This window comes from Prosopis cineraria, unplaced genomic scaffold (genome assembly GCF_029017545.1).
Source record: "Prosopis cineraria cultivar Desert tree isolate PC_DT_omini unplaced genomic scaffold, ASM2901754v1 PC13, whole genome shotgun sequence".
Taxonomy (NCBI): Eukaryota; Viridiplantae; Streptophyta; class Magnoliopsida; order Fabales; family Fabaceae; genus Prosopis; species Prosopis cineraria.
The window spans coordinates 867296-887829 of NW_026555344.1; the positions used below are offsets into that span (position 1 = coordinate 867296).

At 32.3% G+C, this 20534-nt stretch overlaps 2 protein-coding genes across 3 annotated transcripts; one reads left to right on the forward strand and one right to left on the reverse strand.

Annotated features, from left to right (window-relative positions):
• The first annotated feature begins 468 nt into the window (after positions 1-468).
• On the forward strand, positions 469-3861 carry LOC129290893 (ripening-related protein 3-like). Its single transcript, XM_054927959.1, is given in 3 exon segments — positions 469-484; positions 1223-1792; positions 3184-3861. Coding segments are annotated over 3 exon segments (1080 nt in total). The 3' UTR covers positions 3678-3861.
• Positions 3862-4809: 948 nt separating this feature from the next.
• Positions 4810-12989, reverse strand: LOC129290815 (AT-hook motif nuclear-localized protein 9-like). 2 transcript variants are annotated; one of them, XM_054927825.1, is made up of 7 exons: positions 12649-12989; positions 12409-12483; positions 11172-11704; positions 7133-7200; positions 6398-6529; positions 5529-5690; positions 4810-5364 (listed from the first exon to the last, which is right to left on the reverse strand). In XM_054927825.1, the coding sequence occupies exons 3-7, from the start codon at positions 11608-11610 to the stop codon at positions 5125-5127; spliced, it is 1041 nt and encodes a 346-aa protein (XP_054783800.1). In that variant the 5' UTR covers positions 11611-11704; positions 12409-12483; positions 12649-12989; the 3' UTR covers positions 4810-5124. The 2 variants fall into 2 exon arrangements, with proteins under 2 accessions (XP_054783800.1, XP_054783798.1); XM_054927823.1 differs by having other exon boundaries at positions 12409-12488.
• Between the last annotated feature and the right edge of the window lie 7545 nt (positions 12990-20534).

Sequence of the window (20534 nt, forward strand, 5' to 3'; positions counted from 1 at the left end):
AGGACTCGCGGGCAGTGTACAGAACATTTGATCAAAAGATCCTTATCGTATGATTTGTAACATAACAAGAATTAAGTATCAAAAACCAAATCTCAAAGGATAAGAAATGGAAACTGAGCAAGGACCAAGATTTCAGAAGAAAAGACCTTGAACAGTGGTGATCTATCTACTTGTGTGCTCACTTTTAATTAATGGATTAGCTACCTATTTGAATTTGATACTAGAGGGAAAAAAAAAAGTCAAAAGATTCTGAAAAGTTGCTTTTCTGTGATCAATAGAGGATCACTGTTTCATTCCTTTCTTTTCATTACAAATATCGAATACATTGAAAATTAAGAAGATAATTTTTTTAATTAAAAAATCATTTTTTAATGCTTTGTGAATATTTATCGAAAATATATTGGCGCACATCGGTGTCGGATACAATACTAGTATACCACTATCGATGCATCAAGAGCCGACATCCAAATGACTTCATTCCACAGTACTTCATTCGGCTTTCTGCCGGTCAGAACCTTCTATAGGTAACCCTTCTCTTGACACTGGCTCTCAATGAAAGCACCAACATGACGAGCATAAAATTAAAAGAAGAGCCCATCCTAAAAGACTAACCTAATGAGTGAAAGAACCCTTTGAATTTATAAACCTCACGTCACTTATGAGGTTTCTCAATGTGAAACTCATGACATTGGTACATTCTGTTTTGGGCATTTAAATGTATTGGATGTTAACAAGAAATTAGAAGGCCTTTCTTTTGTTCTATGCTAAAGATTCTGATTATAGCTCAATCGTCACTATGTTATAGATCGTCATGACTTCTTAGAAATACTGTCATCATTTTTTTTACCCAACTTTCACCAATTGCAGGTCATCAATTTGAGTTCATGCCACTGTCATTGATGTTGTTGATATAGATTATTTCTTAATAAATCTTACTAAAATAACTATATATAGTGCATTGCTGCCAAAATCATGCACGTATGAAAAGCATCACTTGCAAAACAAAACTGTGGCCATAAATCTGTCATATCCCAACAATTTGCTTTGCAGTTCAATTCATGCCAACTCTCAAATTAATTTTAAAATATACCACTGGCCAAAAATATTAAAAGAAAAAAGAATCTCGTGAGATCAGCCAAGGCTATTTTAATTATCTTTTTCCTCAGCCTCTATAAACTTCTTTTTCCACTTTTGCTCCAAGCAAACCAGCAATGAATCGCAGAACCGAGATCAACTTCGGTGTCAAGGGCATCAATTTTGGTGCTGGCCATTCTAATTCTGACAAGCTGCTTATATTGCGAAGCTGGCAAGTGTCACCCCAATGGAAGGATCAGAGGAAAAAAGTCAGGTTCAGCACAATGCAACACAGAGAACGATGCAGATTGCTGCATAGACGGCAAAATTTATCCGACATGTATATGTTCACCATCTCTGTCTTCTCACACAAAAGCTTATCTCACTCTTAGAAGTTTTGACAACGGTGGGGATGGAGACGGCCCTTCGGCATGTGACAAGCAGTATCATTCTGATGACACACCTGCTGTCGCACTCTCCTCTGGTTGGTTCGACCACAACACAAGGAGTCACAAGAACATTACCATAAGTGGTAATGGTCGGAGTGTCGGGGCCATGGTGGTGGACGAGGGTGACTCCACCATGGGATGCGATGAATAACATGATTATCAGCCTCCATGTGACTACAACATGGTTGATGCCTCCAAGGCTGTCTGGAAAGACTTGGGCGTGCCTCTTACTCAGTGGGGTGGCTTACGCATTACTTGGTCAGACTCTAGTTAATTACATGATCTTGCGTTTCCTTGTAAAATCCAAGCGTGGTCATGTTGTTCATGAACAAATGTATATACTGTTATGTATTGAATGTTGTAACATGATTCTATTCAAGATATGTGGTTTCAAAATACTCGAGATCACCAACTTGAAATTCCGAAGTCTAATAATTTTGATCGCTAGCAAAGTGCCCCTTCAGTTGAACCTATTTACTTACAAAAGTGCATTAACATCGTTAAGTTGATGACGATGTGGCAAATAACGGTGAATTAGCAATAAGTCGCGATGCATGCTTTCAGAATGAAGACACAGCGGATGAAGAAACTCATCAACCAAGTAGCGGTGGCTATGGATTCTGCTAAAATTATCAATCCGACCGCTAGGGACAAGACTTTGACACCATCGATGAAGGCCCTCATTGAAGTATTATGGTTATTTAGCTAGAGACTTTGTATTATTCCATTCATATTTACAGAGGCTTTGTTAGATCGGCACATGGTCTTAATATAAAATTTTGGTCTCTCACTGATTCTCCTTTAGGTTGTAGGAAATTATTAGTACAGTTGTACAATGAGATGATCTGAGACTCTCTTCATGTACTTAATGGTTTTTTAAGTACGCTGCTCGATTTAAAAATTGAGCCATGGTATAGAGACTTGCAAAGTCATTTTTTTTTCCATAAATTTGAAGAGAAACCATACGAAGATTCAACAATAGAGGGAAAATAATTTACAAGGACAGCAAAATGACAAATCAGTGATAAGTCGAATCTAAATCAGCCTCCCCACTCCCCCCCAAAAAAAAAAATTGCTAAAGCAAACGACAAGCTAAAGACCTTACAGTCCAATCTTAATTATTTTCTTTCTTGTGAACACAGAACAGCATACATCAAAATCCCCACCATAATGATGGAGAAGTATTTTGACCTATCTTCTGTCATCTTCTGACAAGAACAAGGTTCGCTTCCCAAAATGAGATATACATTTTTCGGCAGAGGGCGTTTGAATTTAAACTCAATATATATATATATATATATATATAGATCTGTCGTAGACGTATTCAGTTTCTGTCAAAATCAAGCTTCCATAAAACTCCTCCATTTACAATCAAAAATATGGCCACAAATCTGTTATTTTCCAACAACTGCTAATCTCAACATCGCTTTCAAACCAATTTCAAAACCAACCATATCCTTCAAAAAAAAAAAAAAACACATTCACAGTTCACACCCTCTATAAATTCCATCACTTCCATCTCTGCACCAAGCACCCTCAACATCTCTACAGACACTGAAAAAGAAGAAACAGATCACAAGAATGAAGATCACTCGTCCCTCAAGACCATCAGTTTTACTTTTGGCTATTTTAATACTAACAAGTTGCTTATACTGTGAAGCTGGAAAATGTCGCCCCAGTGGGAGAGTGAGAGGAAAGAAGGCACCACCGGGACAATGCAACACAGAGAATGATTCAGACTGCTGTAAACAAGGCCAATTGTATCCAGTTTATGAATGCTCACCACCTGTGTCTTCTCACACTAAAGCCTTTCTCACTCTTAACAGTTTCCAGAAAGGTGGAGATGGAGGTGGCCCTTCAGAGTGTGACAATCAGTATCATTCTGATGACAAGCCTGTTGTTGCACTCTCCACTGGATGGTTCAACCACAAAAGCAGGTGCCTCAAGAACATCACCATAAGTGGTAATGACCGAAGTGTGGTAGCCATGGTGGTGGACGAGTGTGACTCCACCATGGGATGTGATGAACAACATGATTATCAGCCTCCATGTGATTACAACATCGTTGATGCCTCCAAAGCTGTGTGGAAAGCCTTGGGTGTGCACAAGGATCAGCCTCAGTGGGGTGGCATGGACATTACTTGGACAGACTAACTAATTCCAAATCATATTGTGTAGTTGTGCGTATCTGTATGCTAATATTTATGCGTGTTTAAGTTTTAGAAATGTTATCCGTAGTTGTTGGTCATGTTCATATATTATTATTCATCGACGGTTACGTTCTTGTACTTATTATGTACTATTTGAGTTATGAGTTTGTATTGTTCAATATGCGTTATGCAGGCTAATTTCCAGGAATACATGTATGGTTATGCTTGCTTTCAAAAGAAAATTGTAAAGCCTACGAAAAACAAATACACACGCATATAAAAATTAGATTATTTAAAATAAAGTTGATGACGTTAACACAGTGAGTGACAAAGGAAAATTGGCAAGACTTTATTTTTCATCCATCACAGAGATTGCTTCTTTATTTCAATCTCAAGCTTTATCTGCAATTCTCTCCGAATAATATGGGCGAGAGGCTTCATCAGATCTATTTGGAGTGATATTGATTGCTTATACATATCTTAATTCCGAAATTAATTCCTAATTGAGACTCTTGATGTGCTGCAATTCTTTTTGTTGTCAAGGAAAGAAAAAACAAACCCCCCCCGGGAAAAACAGAGACTAAACAGATTATGATTAATTCATATTGTCAAGAAAACACACACAGACTAAACAATTATAAATCAGTGGATTATAATTAATTCATATTTATATGTAGATTATGTCTTTTTACATTGCACGGGATTTAAAAAAGCGGAAAAATTGAACTTGCTTGAAAGAAACAGATTTTAAAATTGGAAGAAAACTTTCCAAACAAAAAAAAAAAACAACACTCAAACAATGGATTGTATGAAAAGTAAAAAAGTTTATTGAAAGAAGCAAGAAAACCACATGAAGTTAAAAGTCAAAAAATATTGTTTACAAGCGGACAACTTGCTATAAATTTATAGAAAACGTAAAATATATAGATGAAATCATGAGAGTAAGATGAGTGATAATAAATTACAACCATTACACAGCATTTTTTTGTTGGGGAAAAAAAACTTGCTTTTGACTAAATGTTGCCGGGGCTAATGAACCAAAAAGGTTCGGGATAGAACGAGGACATAAGAAATGATCCAGTTAGATCACGCATTCAATCTATGAAAAACCTAAACAATAAAAAACCACAATACTATTGAAATATTAAATGAAAGATTTGGCATAATAGACACTCAAACCACAATTTATATGGTTCACTGACAATGACAATTCTTTGCAGAAAGGAAATAAATCATTACCAGTCGGAGATACAACAATTTGAAATTGAAATTCCTACTCAAGTATTGAGAACAACGACAACCCAATTGCTAATCATGGGTCCAAAAGTCAGCTAACTTCTACTCTGATCGCAGTACTTCCCATTCTGTCTCTACTAGATACTCTACCACAGGAAAATTAGACCAGTGACCATGAATCTGAAATATATGCACATTACTAGTGTATATTATTGTCACCCACGCATTAAATCTATGTCAACATGGGAATTACGAATGTCCATCGTACGAGATGTCGGCCATGTACCAACAGAAGATGGTGGGGTGAGATTCTGATTGGCCATAATGTTATTCATACCAACTGGATTATGAACTGCGTGATGATCCTGACGATCCAACTCCATGGGAGCTTCTTCAACTTCTTTTTTCTTGTTCTTGGTCTTCGATCCACCCCATGAAAAGCTCCCAACTATCACCTATAGTCATGAATCAGTGTTTCAACCTACCCATCCAACAAGGGGTAAAAGATGGGGAGGGGGCATTGCATGCTAAAGACAACTTTCGGATTTGACATGGTTTTTAAAGTTGCTTCCGAAAGAACATCATGATATGATTTCCCTAGAAGAAAACTCGCAATTACCTGTACGGGACATGCTGCAATAAGCATTCCACCGACTCCTCCACCAATGATTTTACCCTCAGGACTAGCAAGAGAGACACTCAATCCACCAGTTCGATTGCGTGAGCCACCACTTTCATTAAGCAAGTAAGAGCCTGACAGGCACAATATCTCATAACGCCCCTATTGAAGTCGTAGTCCATGAATAAATCATCACATGATGACAGGTAAAATCTAATCAAAACTGTAAAGTAACAACTTTCTTGAGATAGAGCTTTAAAAAAGATTTGAGTCAAAAGAGCGAATCCCTGACTGTGACCAGAAGGCCAATATTCTTGATAATTGTTTTTTAATCAATGATAGATAACTATAAAATTTGGGTCAGTATCTTTTTGTTCCTTCATAATTAGTAACGTGAGAAACTACCAATCAGAAGCAAAGATCTCACTCACAGGTGAAAATGTTTCAACGGTGGCATTAAAAGAATCTTAATTTATTCAGTAGAATGCTAGAATTAAAAAAAAAATATTCATGCATCATCAGCATTTATATAAATGGATATCTTCTTAGCCATGCATACAAAAATGATGTGTTTATAAATAATGATGCTTGTCCAACAAAATTAAGGTTACATTCAACTCAATTTCAGGAAGCCTGGCATCTTGAAAGACCAGCAAAACAAGCCCCACATATAAAACAAGCTGCAAGTAACCATAAAACAATTTCACTTGAGCTTTGATTCTGAATTCTACATACTTTTTTTTTATATATAGAGGACCTCCATGAGGTATTAGCATTGATAATGAACACAGCAAACATGCATTTCAACCATGTATACTTATGTACAGTATCCATATGTACAAGCAAGTAACACTGAGAAAATGCTGAACCTCATATGTGACAGAACCACCCAAAGTTGAAGGCTGACGGAGGGTTGCATTTGAAACAGCACCATTGGCTGATAATACACACACGGCTGTAGACCCCTGCTGGGAGAATGCCATTATTCTTGACACAATATCCTATAGAGAAAGAAAAGTAAGTCTACACACAGTAATTCTCAAATCGTAACACAAGGAACAGAAAATGTAGCACAGCCCCTTGAAAAGGAGCATGCAGACTTTAAGCAGTTTTGACCAATAACATTTAAGATTTAATGAAGATATAGAATACGATCAGTCAGTCCAAAGTGAAATCTTTTTGGAAGTATTATATGCAATGGATGGTTCTGCGGAAATTAATCAAGTTTACATGGCAAGAGCAAAACAAAACTTTTAGAATGAATCCTAAGAGTAAACAGGCAAGGCACTCCATTTAATTACACAACTTCCAAAGTTATCTTTCTCTTCACCACCACAGATTTCAACATCCATGGTACATAAGAACACAGATTTTGGGAGTTCTATAGTTTTCAATGTACATGAACGTCCAGAGACCCATTTTATTGTATGCCTCCTTTCTCAGCAAGATACGCCACATCTTAGCTAGCAGGATAAATTAAAATATGGTTTCTATCGCTTTAAATAAGAGAACCAATATACGGATGCATATTCAAAATAAATTTCTGTAAATTTTACTACGATTACAGATACATTGATACATATTGATATGAATGTTTTACATACTTCTCCAGCTGCAATGGTGATGATATGAGGAGTGAAACCCATTCCAGCAGAACCAGACATCAATTCACCTAGCAAAAACCACTTATAATATCAAAAATGGAAAATAATCATATTCAAACCACAATTTACGTTTAAACAATCTGGCAGAGCCAAGATTTAATCAGCCATTAAAGACAGAACCTAGCAAATCTCTTTGCAGCTGCTCTAATTTAGAGTGCACATGCTAGAAAGAGAACTTACCACTCCTTTTGCCATGTATATTTATCAGATACAACCTTAGGCAAGAACAAAAGTATGAATTATAAGACCCTTGATCAAGTTAGATAATTTAATTTTCTTCATCCCAAGAATTAGTGTGAAAACAAGGACCAGGAAACATTCGCAAAGGATGTTAGACCCCATAGTAACGTATGACAGCTAAGTCTGAAATTAAAAGTATGGGATTCTGATAGGATCCAAGTTAGGTAGAGAGAAGAAAAGGAAGATAAATCTCTATTAACATGAGATCAGAATCTAAGTTCATAATATTAATAAGAGTAACATAAAACTGATACGAGAAAATAAAAGGAATAAATCTGTCAAGATGATACTTCTTTCAATAATCACACTTAGGAGGATCTCCAAGAACTAAAAGTCTCAAAAGTCTGTTTTATTTATGATATGCCTACTTCTGTGATGCTAAAGATGTTTATAATGCTAAATACAATCTAAAATAATGAATAAAATCTAGTTAACTAGATAAAACTGAATAAAATCTAAAAAACTAAATATCTAAATAAAATTTAAATAACTAAATATCTGGATAAATATCTAAATAAATTCTGAGATAACTAAATGCCTAAATAAAATCTAAATAATGCTATTAAATAGAAAATATCCAAAATAAATTAAAAATAAGATTTATTTCTAATATACATCTAACTTCTCAAATTATCCACTACCTCGCCATAATTGGTACTCTATCAGATTCCAATATATACTTTATATGGAATTGGAACTCCACATCTCCATGAATAAGCTAAAATTGGGACTTGTTCTCATAAAGAATGTTAAACAGTTTTGACAATGAAATATTTTCTTATGAATAATACAACTCCAGAAAGGTTTGGTCACATTGATGCACCTTTGGACTGCTGATTCTCAAGAAAATTTCAGCTTCCTACCGTCTAACTGAATAATCTAACCATCCTCACTGCTTGTAGGTGATTGCTGAAATTTCTCATTTCTATCATACATGGTTGTTGTGCTTTTATTTGCCAGTGGCCTACTGCAACAATGGCTAAGTTCTTCCACTGGGTGGGTATAGACCTTTGTGGGTTGCATGGTGTGCGAGTTTTTCCTCCCCCATGGGGGGAGGGCCGTAATGGGTTAGGTATGTGTGTGTATTATGCTTTTACTAGCTTTATTTGACTTAAATTTCTTTCCTCTTCTTATTCTTCACCGTTACTAGTTAAAAAATTAGAGGCTATTTGTTTGTTGGTGATTGCATGGGACTCTCGTACCCTTTTCCTATAAAGTTCAAGGCAAACGGCCTTCTCCTCACTTCCTTCATGGTGTCAAACAAAGCCATGTCAAACATGTCTTCATCCACTTTGGCCAAGGTTTGGCCTTTACTACAAAAGCCAACGATAGGCAAGCCACTTCAACTACTTGCCCCTCTAACTCAAGACAGAACGCACTGCACATGCAAGCCAGTTCCTATTTCAAAAATGTAACATTCAACTCGTCACACACGTAAACACTCCAAGGTGGCAAAAGAGAATGACACATTCCCTACAGTCGGCTCAAAACAGCACCACTCTCATGACAGGCCACCAGACCAACAGGATTAAATATATTAAGTGGTCTGCAAGTGTCATGATGTTTGTCAAAGGGAAAGCTTAAGCATCATTCCTGCACTGAAAACAGCATCAACTCTGAATACAGTTCACAGCCCCATAGGAGTAACAAACTTCTCTGGTGGAAAAACACCCTTTCATTGACAACAATGAACCCCAAACTGGATTTTATGAAGCAGGAAATTGTCCAAGTTTACTCAAAAATGAAGACGGTGAATAAGGCAAGGTAGCAAGTGGCCCCAAGGCCTGATCATGAATCTAACCTAAAGCCACATATGCCTTCTGATGATAGTGGGTCTAAAAATTCACATTCACCAACTGCATTAGGAAGGAACTGAGACTTACACGAAGCATCCTGTCTATAATTGTGTTATGATAAACCCTTGACAAAGCATACCTCGTTTGTGACCACCCTTTCCCGTGAAGAGGGGCTTTGTTCCATGCTACTTTGTTTGTCCTCTGAAATCTGTGTTATATATCGTTAAAAATTTATGAAGCCAGATCTTTGTAGGTTGAAAGCTTTTATGTTCTGCTACTTCGTTGTAAAATTGAATGGATTGTGCAATTGTTCGTGTTTCTTGCAACTTTAAACTATGATTTCAGTTTATGGGTTGTGAAATTGAAGGGAAGAATGGATTTTTTTGTGGGTGAAGGCAGAAGTTGAAATGGATAAAGAAGAAGATGAAGATTTAGAGGAAGAGATCAAGCAAAACTTGTAAGGGTATTATAGTCTTTCTATTATTCCATTACTTTCTATATTTAAAAAACCTCTTAGCAAACAAAATTCGTACAAGCATTTCATTTGCTTTTCTTTACATAACATCCACATTCCTCTTCCAATTCCATTTCCCTCAAAAGGTCTTCCATCATACCAAACAGGTTATAGAAGATATCAACATTTAGTTTTTCAGGGAGAATTTCCTGCCCCACTTGGATGCCTATCATTTCCCACTGAGTGTTTCTAATCAACTCTTGAATCAACCAACTCAGATCATTAGCAATCAATCTATAGAAATGTAAGACATTTGAAGATAACCTTGAGTGACACAACCTTCAAGATAAGGTACAAACAGAAAAATACCACTGACTAGGGTGAACCACAAGCCAATTATTACCAAGATGTCTGCCACTAGATTTTACATTTTCACATAGCTTGATCTAATTATTTGGAGGAGTGAAAAACAAGATTTTGCTAGATCAGTGCAAAGGCTAAATTCAGCTTACGCACGGAATTTCTATAGTCTTGTGGCATGAAGGACTTTTGAAGTAACCAAGTACTCAGATGTAGAAGCGTATGAAAATAACAAGCGACAGCATGGAAACTATAAGCATTAGAAAGAAAAACTAATACACCATGATTGAGCAAAACATATAAAGACTGAAAGAAACTATCAAGGCAAAGCTTGAAGTTGAGATTCTTAAGCTATCTAACACATGATCCCAAACAAAAGTTACTATTATATTGACCAAGACCTTATCTCATGTAAGGTTTGAAGGGCTAATAATAAACAAGTTAGATATGCATGATATCTACGCACTAGCTTGAGGGCGAATTTGGCGATCTCGAAATTTTCTCCTTTGTATCGAACATTTTACTATGCTTTTATTAGTTTGATTTGACTTTATTCTTTCTTTTTCTTAATATTTACTATTGTTAGTCGACAGAATAGGGATTGTGTTTGTCTAATGATGAGACTCTTTCGCCCTTCTTCCAATTTAGTTTTAATTCTACCAAAGAAATTTAGAGCAAATTCACTACTGGCTAAATAAAATCAGCTAAATAGTACTTAATACCACTATGCATTTTCATTTGCAAAACAAATAAGGACTAGTCAGATGAAGCAACAAGTGATAAATCAGGCAATGTTTGCTTTGCATATCCCCAATAGAATCAACATCAATCGTAGAAAAGTATAATGGCAAAACTGAAGAAAATTTAATTCATATCAATCAAATTAAATACCCACCGGATACTGGCTCCTAAAAACTAGCAAGAGAATGTGTGAAAGAAAAGACATAGACTCGTTTCCATGCAAGCATGCGGACATTAAGAAAAATATATAAATAAACCTTCACAGAAAAGAGAGAGAGAATTTATGGCTAAGAAATCAACAAGCATATAAAACATCAGCTACAGTTTAGCCCCAAATTATAATCATCTCAAACACACAAGAAAAGCAAAAGATGCATCAGAGATTTACCAAGAGAAGCCAACTGCTGCTTCTTGCCAGTCCCTGGTGGGCGCCCTCTACCCCGCTTATGGCTCTGTGTCACAGTTCCACTTCCAGACTGACCGGTTCCGGGATGACTAGACGACAGTGGAGTCAATGCCAGTGACACGGTTCCATCTGGACCATATTTCCTAGGCCTTCCTCTCTTCCTTTTGACAGGTTCACCAGATGGCACTCCAGATGAAGCACCCACGTTAACACCATGAGGTGAAATGGCTGAAGATTCTAATGGTAGCGTGGATCCAATAGTACCACCCCCAATGCTGGGTTGAAATGGTAGATTCGAATTAGAAAGTTGGTGTATAGTTGGGGAACCATGAAGCTCAGGCTGTCCTGCAGAACCAGCTATTCCTCTCTGCATATAGTAAGATGCAGACCCAGACAACGCCATTTGGTCCCCCCGATCCATGCATTTACTCCGAACTCGTGTAGAATCTTTTAAAAGTAACTTCCACCTTAACAACCAATATGTGAAAATCTATCACCAAGATATGTTCTCATACCTGGTACGAAAACAATAAGAAATAATAAATTCTTAAATTATTATTAATTTTATAAAATAAACTTAAATAAGAATAACATAAAATATACGAAATCCAATTCGTAATAAACAATACAATTGCTAGACAGTAGGATAAACATGTCAACGATGTGACTCAAACTTGAGAAAAACCACTATAAGCATTTCAAATCAAATAGAGGAGCCTGTAGCAGATAAAATTTCTCAACGTTGGCACTTGGCACCGTATCAATATTGAAATAAGAAGATCAGAAAGTCTTACTGTGTAAATAAAAGGAAGAGAAAAGGATACCCGACCCAAATGCCACCAAACATGTAGAAGACAACCATGAAGTATACGAAAGAGTATTGAAAAGGATATAAAGCTAAGAAGCCATTCACGCAAGAAAGGAAAACAAAGCACCGATCTTCGAAAAGCAATGAGTTAACGAGAAGACAAAAACATAAGCTATTTCACAGCTTACCAAACCATTAAAAAAAAAAACACAAAGCAAAACAAAACGACTTCAAATTGAAGATAAAGACCAGATGAACTGGAAAAGGTCCCCTCTTTACCAACTCATCATGAACCTTAAACACCAAGCAAGTCCCACGGAACCCGATAACCAGAGAGATACGACTGAAACTTTGATGCCAAAACCCAGAAATGAAAACCCTAAAAAGTAAAAGAAAGGAAAAGGGAATTACTCGAAGTCAATGCCAGCCCAGTTCTGAGTCCCCAGCTCAAGATGCGAAAGCAAGCCAAAACAGCTTAAAATGACACTGCACTGGACAGTGAACACACAGAAAAGCCATGCGAATTGGGTTAATCTAGAACAGCTTTTAACAACAAAAATACAAGAGGATTATAACGCATCATGAATCTGTAGTTGTAGAGAGAGAAAATAAAAACCCAAATAAGATAAAAAATAAAAGCGTCACACTGACATTTCTGAAAACATCCACTTTCCCCGTGAAGACCTCGAACTAGTGAGAGAAACTAAAATTTGAAAAGGCCTCTTGGGAATTAAAGGAAGGACGCAACAGTGCAAAGAAGCAATTACTACTGAGTGAGAAAAGGTAAAACACAGCTCGCTCTAGTCTCAGCACAAGTCCTTATCGGGATTGCATAATTTTCTAGGGTTGAGCTCTCTTGCTCTTTCTCTCTCACTTACTCGGTCACTCTATCTCTCTCTCTAAAATGCCGTTTGAGTTTCTCGCTCTAAAACGCGGTTTGTCTCTCTCTCCAATTTAGGTGAAGAGCTGATGGTGATGACGAAGGCATTGTGTACTGAGTGAGATTTCAGGAATAGGTTAGGAGAAGCAACCAAACTCGAACCGAGAAAAGCGTTTCTGTTTCGGATAATACTGAATATTTTATTTTTTCAGTAAACAATGCTATTATTTATTATTTTATATTTTAATTTTAATATAAGGAGAAGTTCGAGTCCATGGGGACTGTCAAGGGAGTCTATGCACGCGCCGTTAGCCGAATATTCTAATTCTATTTCTTTTTTTATAAATCTAATCTAATCTATCTAATTTCTATTTCAAAGTACGTGATTAGTTAGAGTACTTCTTTTTTTGGGCCAACCTAATTGCCTAAACCTAAGTAATTACTACCGAATTCTCCGATTTCTTTTTCAATAACATACTATCTTAGTACTTTTTTATTGACACATGCGCATACGCAAGTTATAAATACGAAATTATCTTCACGTTGCCTTTAATAACATCATTTGATTTGACTTATCTGAATAAATTATTTTTATAATCAATTAAATATATTTAGCTCTTTAAATTTTTTATTATTATTTTAAACTTTATTTTTGTTATGACGATTGTAAACCATGAAACCAAATTTTAGGTTTGAATTCCGCGAGTGTTTTAAATTCACCTATTCTATTAATATTTTGTATGGCACAATAATAACTGTTTAATTTATTAAATAATTATTAGATATTTTTTATATAATATTTAAAAGTATCAAATCCTAAATTTTCAGTATGCAAGGAATGTTTCTAATTATGAAAGAATTTTTGAAAAAAAAATATATTAATGATTTTTAAATATTAGTAGAATCTAAAAAAGGTAATGAAAGGTGAAGTCAAATATTTTTATTAAAGTGGTCAAGATAACAAAGCGTATATAATAAATAAAAAAATTAAATTTACACATATCATTATATAATATAAATATTTCAGTGTGTATATTTATATTCAATTTCATAAATATATAAAAAAATATAAACAAAGACTTTTATTTCTTATGTTTTGCTCATATATTTTTTATAGTATAAAAACAATTAATTACCATGTCTACGGTAAACTTTTAAATAATTTTTTCTCAATATAAATTATTATTAAATGAGTAAAAATTTTATCTTTCTTGTAAGCATTAAATGATTTAAATGCATCATTGGTATATAAAGTTTTGTCCAATTAAAAAAACTTTATTACTTGATCACTAAATTTATTGCTTAATTTTTTTCAATTGACAATCATGACATGTAAATATATCAATATAGTAATGATGCTCAATTATCATAAAATATTTATATCAATTATAACTTTTTGTTACAATATTTGACAAAGTTTGTTAATAATAATTTTTATAATTTTTTTCATCGAATATACAATGAAAGTAGAATCAAATGACCTTAGCAATAATTTAAGATCATGTGTAATATCGTCTTGTTGAAAATAAATAAATCTTATGATAACTATATCTTCAAACTACTAAAATAGTTGTACTATATATACATAAAAGATTACATATAGATTTAAAATGAGAATTCTATCTAATATTTTAAAGCTTTTGTAATGTGCTCACTTAGAGATTGAAAATATATAACTATTTGCATCCAAATTATGAATTTAGGGGCCCAAGCTTAACTCAACTTAATTTAATTTAAAATAATTAGAAGAAAATATTTATAAAGCCTTAGCTATTAAGTCAAAACCATCCACAATTCACCCATAATGAATAACCACAATGAAGAAAGTGGTTCCTAAATTTTAAAAAACTGGTGATCATGGGGCTTGAACACTAAATCAGGATCATTTATAAATAGAAAAATCCTTTTCTCAACAAGGATCATTAACATCAATAAACTACCCATCTCATATTTCATGTCTGCTACTTTATTTTATTTTTTCTTTTATCATAAAGTTTTAGTTTTTATTTTTTATTATACAGCTGGCATAACCCGCCATCTTTTCTTTTAGTTACGCATCTCTACTTCCATGCATCTACATTAATTTTTTTCATTTTACATTTTTACATCCGAGTAAACTGTAATAAGAAAGCCCGAATTCTCCAGTGTGATTGAAGTCAGGTTCTTCAACTCTTTTGAAACTCCACATTTGCACGCCTCATGAGACACCCTTTGTAAAAGCAAAACCACATCCCCTCCTTATTATCTTACATGAAAAAATAGAGTTTATGTCTTGATTGTCATATTTCACTTATAAATTCATGACAGTTGTTGTGAATCTTAGAAAAGCAGTTGTTAAGAATTATGAAGTATTTACATAGCAACCTCTTTCGCTTCACATTTGTTGAGTTGTAAAATATGAAATTCCATGAAGACCCATTGTTGAAAGACCATGAAGTATTCATACAACTTATAAATTCATAAGGATGCAAGTGCTAAAACTAAAAGGACCAATTGTTCACATGACAAATCCCTTCAACTTCATGCTTGTTCAATTATAAAATATAAAATTCTACCCATAAATTCACGAGGATTAGCTATGAATATAAAAATCAAGGATCGTGAAGTATTCACATAACCACTCCGTTAACTTTACGCTTGTTCAATTGTAAAATACAAAATCATATTTCACATGTAAATTGATGAGAATTAGCTGTAAATCTAATAGGATCAGTTGTTAATGGCTAGCATTTCCTTGACAACATTTTTATCTCAACACTCGCTTAGTTGTGAATTTTACCTATAATTTGTCAAAAACTAACAATGCAACTAAAAATTCTGAAATCAAGTGATCATAGAATGAAATATTACAAGTCCGGTCATCAAAAAATAGGTCATGAGTTACCGAAAATAATATGGTTTTGTTTAATTATTTACTCTGACTCTTTAGCATTAAATAATATCTTAACCTTATCTTAAAACAATTTCATTATTTTAAAGTTATAATTTAATGATAAAATATATTTAATGAAAACTCATTATATTATTTTATATAGTCATTATAAAATTACAATAATACAATAAAATTAATATCTTTAAAAGTTAAATGTTAGATTAAACAAAATAAAAAATGATATTGAAAATCCAAAATCAAACTGTCAACGGTGACTCAAAAAGTAATCGTTGAAAGTCTCATTTTCAGTGGCTACACTATAAAGTCATTATTGATTGTCAACTTTCAGTTTATTATAACATTATTTTTTAAGAAATTATAATACATTTTAAAATATGTTGACTTTCAGTAACGACACTATAAAGTTATTACTAATTGTTAACTTTCAGTGGTGACTTCTATGTCTCCCATGAAACTTAGAGCTTCGGTAAAAATATACCATTGTCGTTGTTAAAAGTCTAATAATCAATATTGTCGTCGTGGATAGTTAACCTTTTAGCGATGACATTTTTTATCTTAGTAGATTATTCATTTTCAGCAATGACTTTTTAGAGTCATCACTGAAAGTTTTTTTTTTTTTTTGCTTGTAGTGATAGATTGTAGTGAATGTTATATACTATGGTAATAAAATTAGTAACACCTAAATACTACTCCCTCTATTTCTATATATAAAATATTTTTAATTGAATCTTGTATACCAATAAAAATTTATTATTTAGTTGAAATCACATAAAATCATAATGATCTTTTAATTTTGCCCTAATAATGTCACAATTAATATTATGGTGGTGGAAGGAAAAACACACAATTAATGATCTATTTTGATTTTTAAAACAAGGAAAAAATTATTTAATTATTAAAAAATATCATTGACATCCCTTATATTTAGAAACAAAATAAGCTTTTAGAAGATATCTTATATATAGGGACAAATGAAGTAAATTTCATTGTATGTACTCCCTCTTAAAAAATATAAGATATTATTAATCAAATTATATCTTAAAAGTCAATTAATTGTTTTTAAATTAATATCTTCTTTTTATATTTATCTTTATTTAATATAGTATCTCACTAAGAAGAAGGGTTGAATGATTTATTTATTTATTAAGAATGTTTTTAGAAAAAAATTTTAATTATATATTAAAAACAAAAAATACCTTGTATTTTAAATATCTGACCTCAAAAAAAAAAAATCTCCATATTTGTTAACCAAAGGAGCAAGTGTTGATGACAAGGCGCATTGAAAGCAAGTTCTTGAAAAGGGAAGACTGGAGCACGCGCTGGGGAAGTCGCGTGAGGGGGGTGGGGCCGGTGAGAGAGATGGTAAAAGAAAGTGGGCAAACTTTGGAAGCATGTGACTGAGTCACCTCTGCTTTTCTGTCTGGTCCCGTTCCTTCCCCAAAATATCTTTTCTCCAACTAGCCATAACCTCACCCACCCACTCCGTTTTCATCAACCAAAAAAAAAAAAAAAAAACAAAAAAAACAAAAAAACAATTGCACACTTGTACTCCCGTTTAGTAAGCAGGGTTAAAAAATGATTTTAATTCATGCGATGTACTTCCTTTATTAAAAACATATAAAATATTTTTAATTAAATTTTATTTAAATAAAATAATTATTTACTTTTAAATTAATTATATATTTTTATATTTATTTTTATTAAATATCTTACAATAAATATAAAATCATTATCAGGCATTTAAAAAAAAGACAATAATAACACATCAAAAAATTAAAAATTCTTTACATTTTTTAACAAACAACTTCTCAAAAAATACTTTATATTTTTAAACAAAAGGAGTATAATGTATTACATATTCTTTGAAATAAAATAATATGAAAGCTAATATTGCTATATTGATGCAATTTAATTCATTCTAATGCTCGATACAAAATATAATTTATATAAACTATAAATAAAATGAATTGGATTTTTAAATTTTATGCATCCCATAATAGGCCTCCTAGTTGAACAAAAAAAAAACAAACAAACAATTTTTTTTGGTTTTTTTGTTTTGCTTTCACACCTGATATCTTGACAATATTTGAGTATGTTGAGTTCATTATTTGCCCAACTTACTCCAAACTAATTCAAATTTTCATTTAAATGGGGTCCTATTTGAAAAATTTTGTGGGTGCTCAGTTATGCTAGTATATATTTTGAGACTCAAAGTCAAGATTCTAAATTAAATTGTTTAAGTCCCTCACTATTAAAACAAGCGCCAGTTGGTAAGGAACAAGCAACTTCTTCAAATCCAGCCTCTGTTATTGTTATTGTTGTATCGCCACGCTGCCACCTCGGTTTATGCTATCACTTCAATTAAAACCCTTCGCAGAGGATTCGAACAGACATATGTTTGGATTTTCAGAGGTAGGAGTTTTGTGCGAATAATTTTTATGTAATTAATATCAATCTATTATTCTTTTTTTGGCATAAAAATTGGATTTTAAGGAGGGTCAAAGTATGCTTAACGAGGTAAAAATAATTATAAACTGGAAAAACAAAGTCATCGTTCAAGTAGGTACCAAAGAAATGAGAAATATTCTAAAGCCACCCCCGTTTCTCAGACTCATCGTCTTTTGCATTGATTTAAAATTAAAAATATTAACAAAATTAAGACGCACTGCTCCGGCTGGGGAAGATATAATATAATAAACATAATTTTCATGATTAGGCCCACCTAGGATCGTCGATTATATTCCGAGGATGGAGGAGGTACTTGGATCTAGGGCCTTCATTGTAAAATAATATCCAATAACTTTGGAAGTCAACTTTAATGTTTTAATATTGCATTTGACCATATGTGCCCTCTCGTCAAATCTTTGATATATTTTAATTTAATGTTCCCTTTTTAAAAAATATAAAATATTTTTAATTAAATTTTACCTCTCAATAAAATAATTACATTCTTATAAACTAATTATATCTTTTTATATTTATTCTTATTAAATATTCTACAATAAATATAAAATTATTATTAATAGAATAATTTTAAAAAATAATAATTACATATTAAAAAATTAAAAATGCCTTATATTTTTTAACATTTAATTTTTTAAAAAATATTTTATATTTTTAAATAAAGAGAGTATCCAATATTTTTTTTTAATAAACTTCTCCGTATTTATAGTTCTTTAGGATATAATTTCTGATTTTTCTTCGGTCGCCAATTTTCTTATTATGGGTTTTCAATTTTCATGTGCTTTTCCCTTTAAATCGTGTCCATAAGCTGAGAGAAAATAATGCCTTCATGAGTAAACTACCAAATTTAGTAGGTATCGTTTCCTGTATCGTGCTCCTTTGCATAATAACAGTCTATTTGCCTGTTCGGTTCAACAAAACAAAGAAGAAATGTGGGATTTTTTTTTTTACAGGAAATATTACTCTCTCAATTCAAAAATTCAAAAATGTAAAATATTAAAAATTTAAAAATGTAAAATATTTTTTGAAAGGTTTGATTTTTAAAAATATAAGTTATTTTTAGTATTTTAAGATATAATTAATGTATTTTTTTAAGTGCTTATAATAAATAAATTACTTTATATTTATTTTAAAATAAAGCATCATATTAAATAAGGATAAATATAAAAAGATGATATTAATTTAAAGATAATTAATTACTTTATCAAAGACGAGATTTAATTAAAAATATTTTATATTTTTTTAATAAAGAGAATATATACTTATTTTTTATGTATTTAAATTAATCACCTCCCATCAAATTAATTGATATATATGGATTCTTTTAAAAAATAAAAGTAATAATAACAAAAGTTAGTCATTGGATAATTTATGAATTAGGTAGTTGGCAACTAGATTTTAATAAAATAAAAATACAATTAATTTTTATATTTTTCTTAATATTACTATACAATATTTTTGTACGCTAGTTTAGATATTTTTTAAATAAAATTATATTTTTAATATTTTTTATAAATATATATGTACGTATTGTAATTATATCATATCTTGTGTTTTTAAAAATAAAAGTATCGACATGACGCATATCAATACATATGCATTTATCATAAATAAAAGTATATACTTGTAATGCTTATTTTTAATTAAATTAATATTTATTTTTTTAATTAATGATGAACTCTAGTTAACTTTTCATATTCGTATTTTTAATTTAAAAAAAATTAAATCCATGCGCACTAATTTGATTGGAAGGAAGTAGTTTAACTACATAAATTTAAATATGTAATTTTTTCCCATTGTTCCATCTATAGTGGGAGGAATTTTAATATTCTTTTTTCTAGAGGGGAGGGGAGATGGGAATGTAGACATTAAAATTACGTCATGAGATTCTTTCAATTACAAAATATAGGGGAAAATAATATAATTTAAAATAACCGGGAATATTAAACAATAATCTTGTAATTACAAAAAAATATTTTACTCATTATATTAATAGGTTATGCCTTTTTTCTTTCATCTAAATCTCTCCCATTATAACTTTGTTTTCTTTTGAAGGAGGTGGGAGAGAAGGGGATATTTTCATCCATTTTTGTTATCCAAACGAAAGATAGGGAAGGAAAAAAAAATAGAAAAGATTGAGGACTTCCAAAAAAAAAAAAAAAGTCATGCAGATGATAATTTGAATAGTTGAACCACGGGATCTTGATAATAAAATTTGGGATTAAAATAAACACCCAATTTATTCAAAACACCATATTAATGACACCGTTCTAACCTATCAAGCATCAAGCAAATGCAGGA

Bases quoted from the DNA above. Each gene is read 5' to 3' on its own strand.
- LOC129290815 (XM_054927825.1), bottom strand. From the start codon at position 11,610: ATGGATCGGGGGGACCAAATGGCGTTGTCTGGGTCTGCATCTTACTAT. The intron at 6,530-7,132 runs GTATGTAAAACA...CTTTCTCTATAG, and splicing joins TCACCATTGCAGCTGGAGAA to GATATTGTGTCAAGAATAAT. The intron at 5,365-5,528 runs GTAATTGCGAGT...TCATGACTATAG, and splicing joins TTGCAGCATGTCCCGTACAG to GTGATAGTTGGGAGCTTTTC.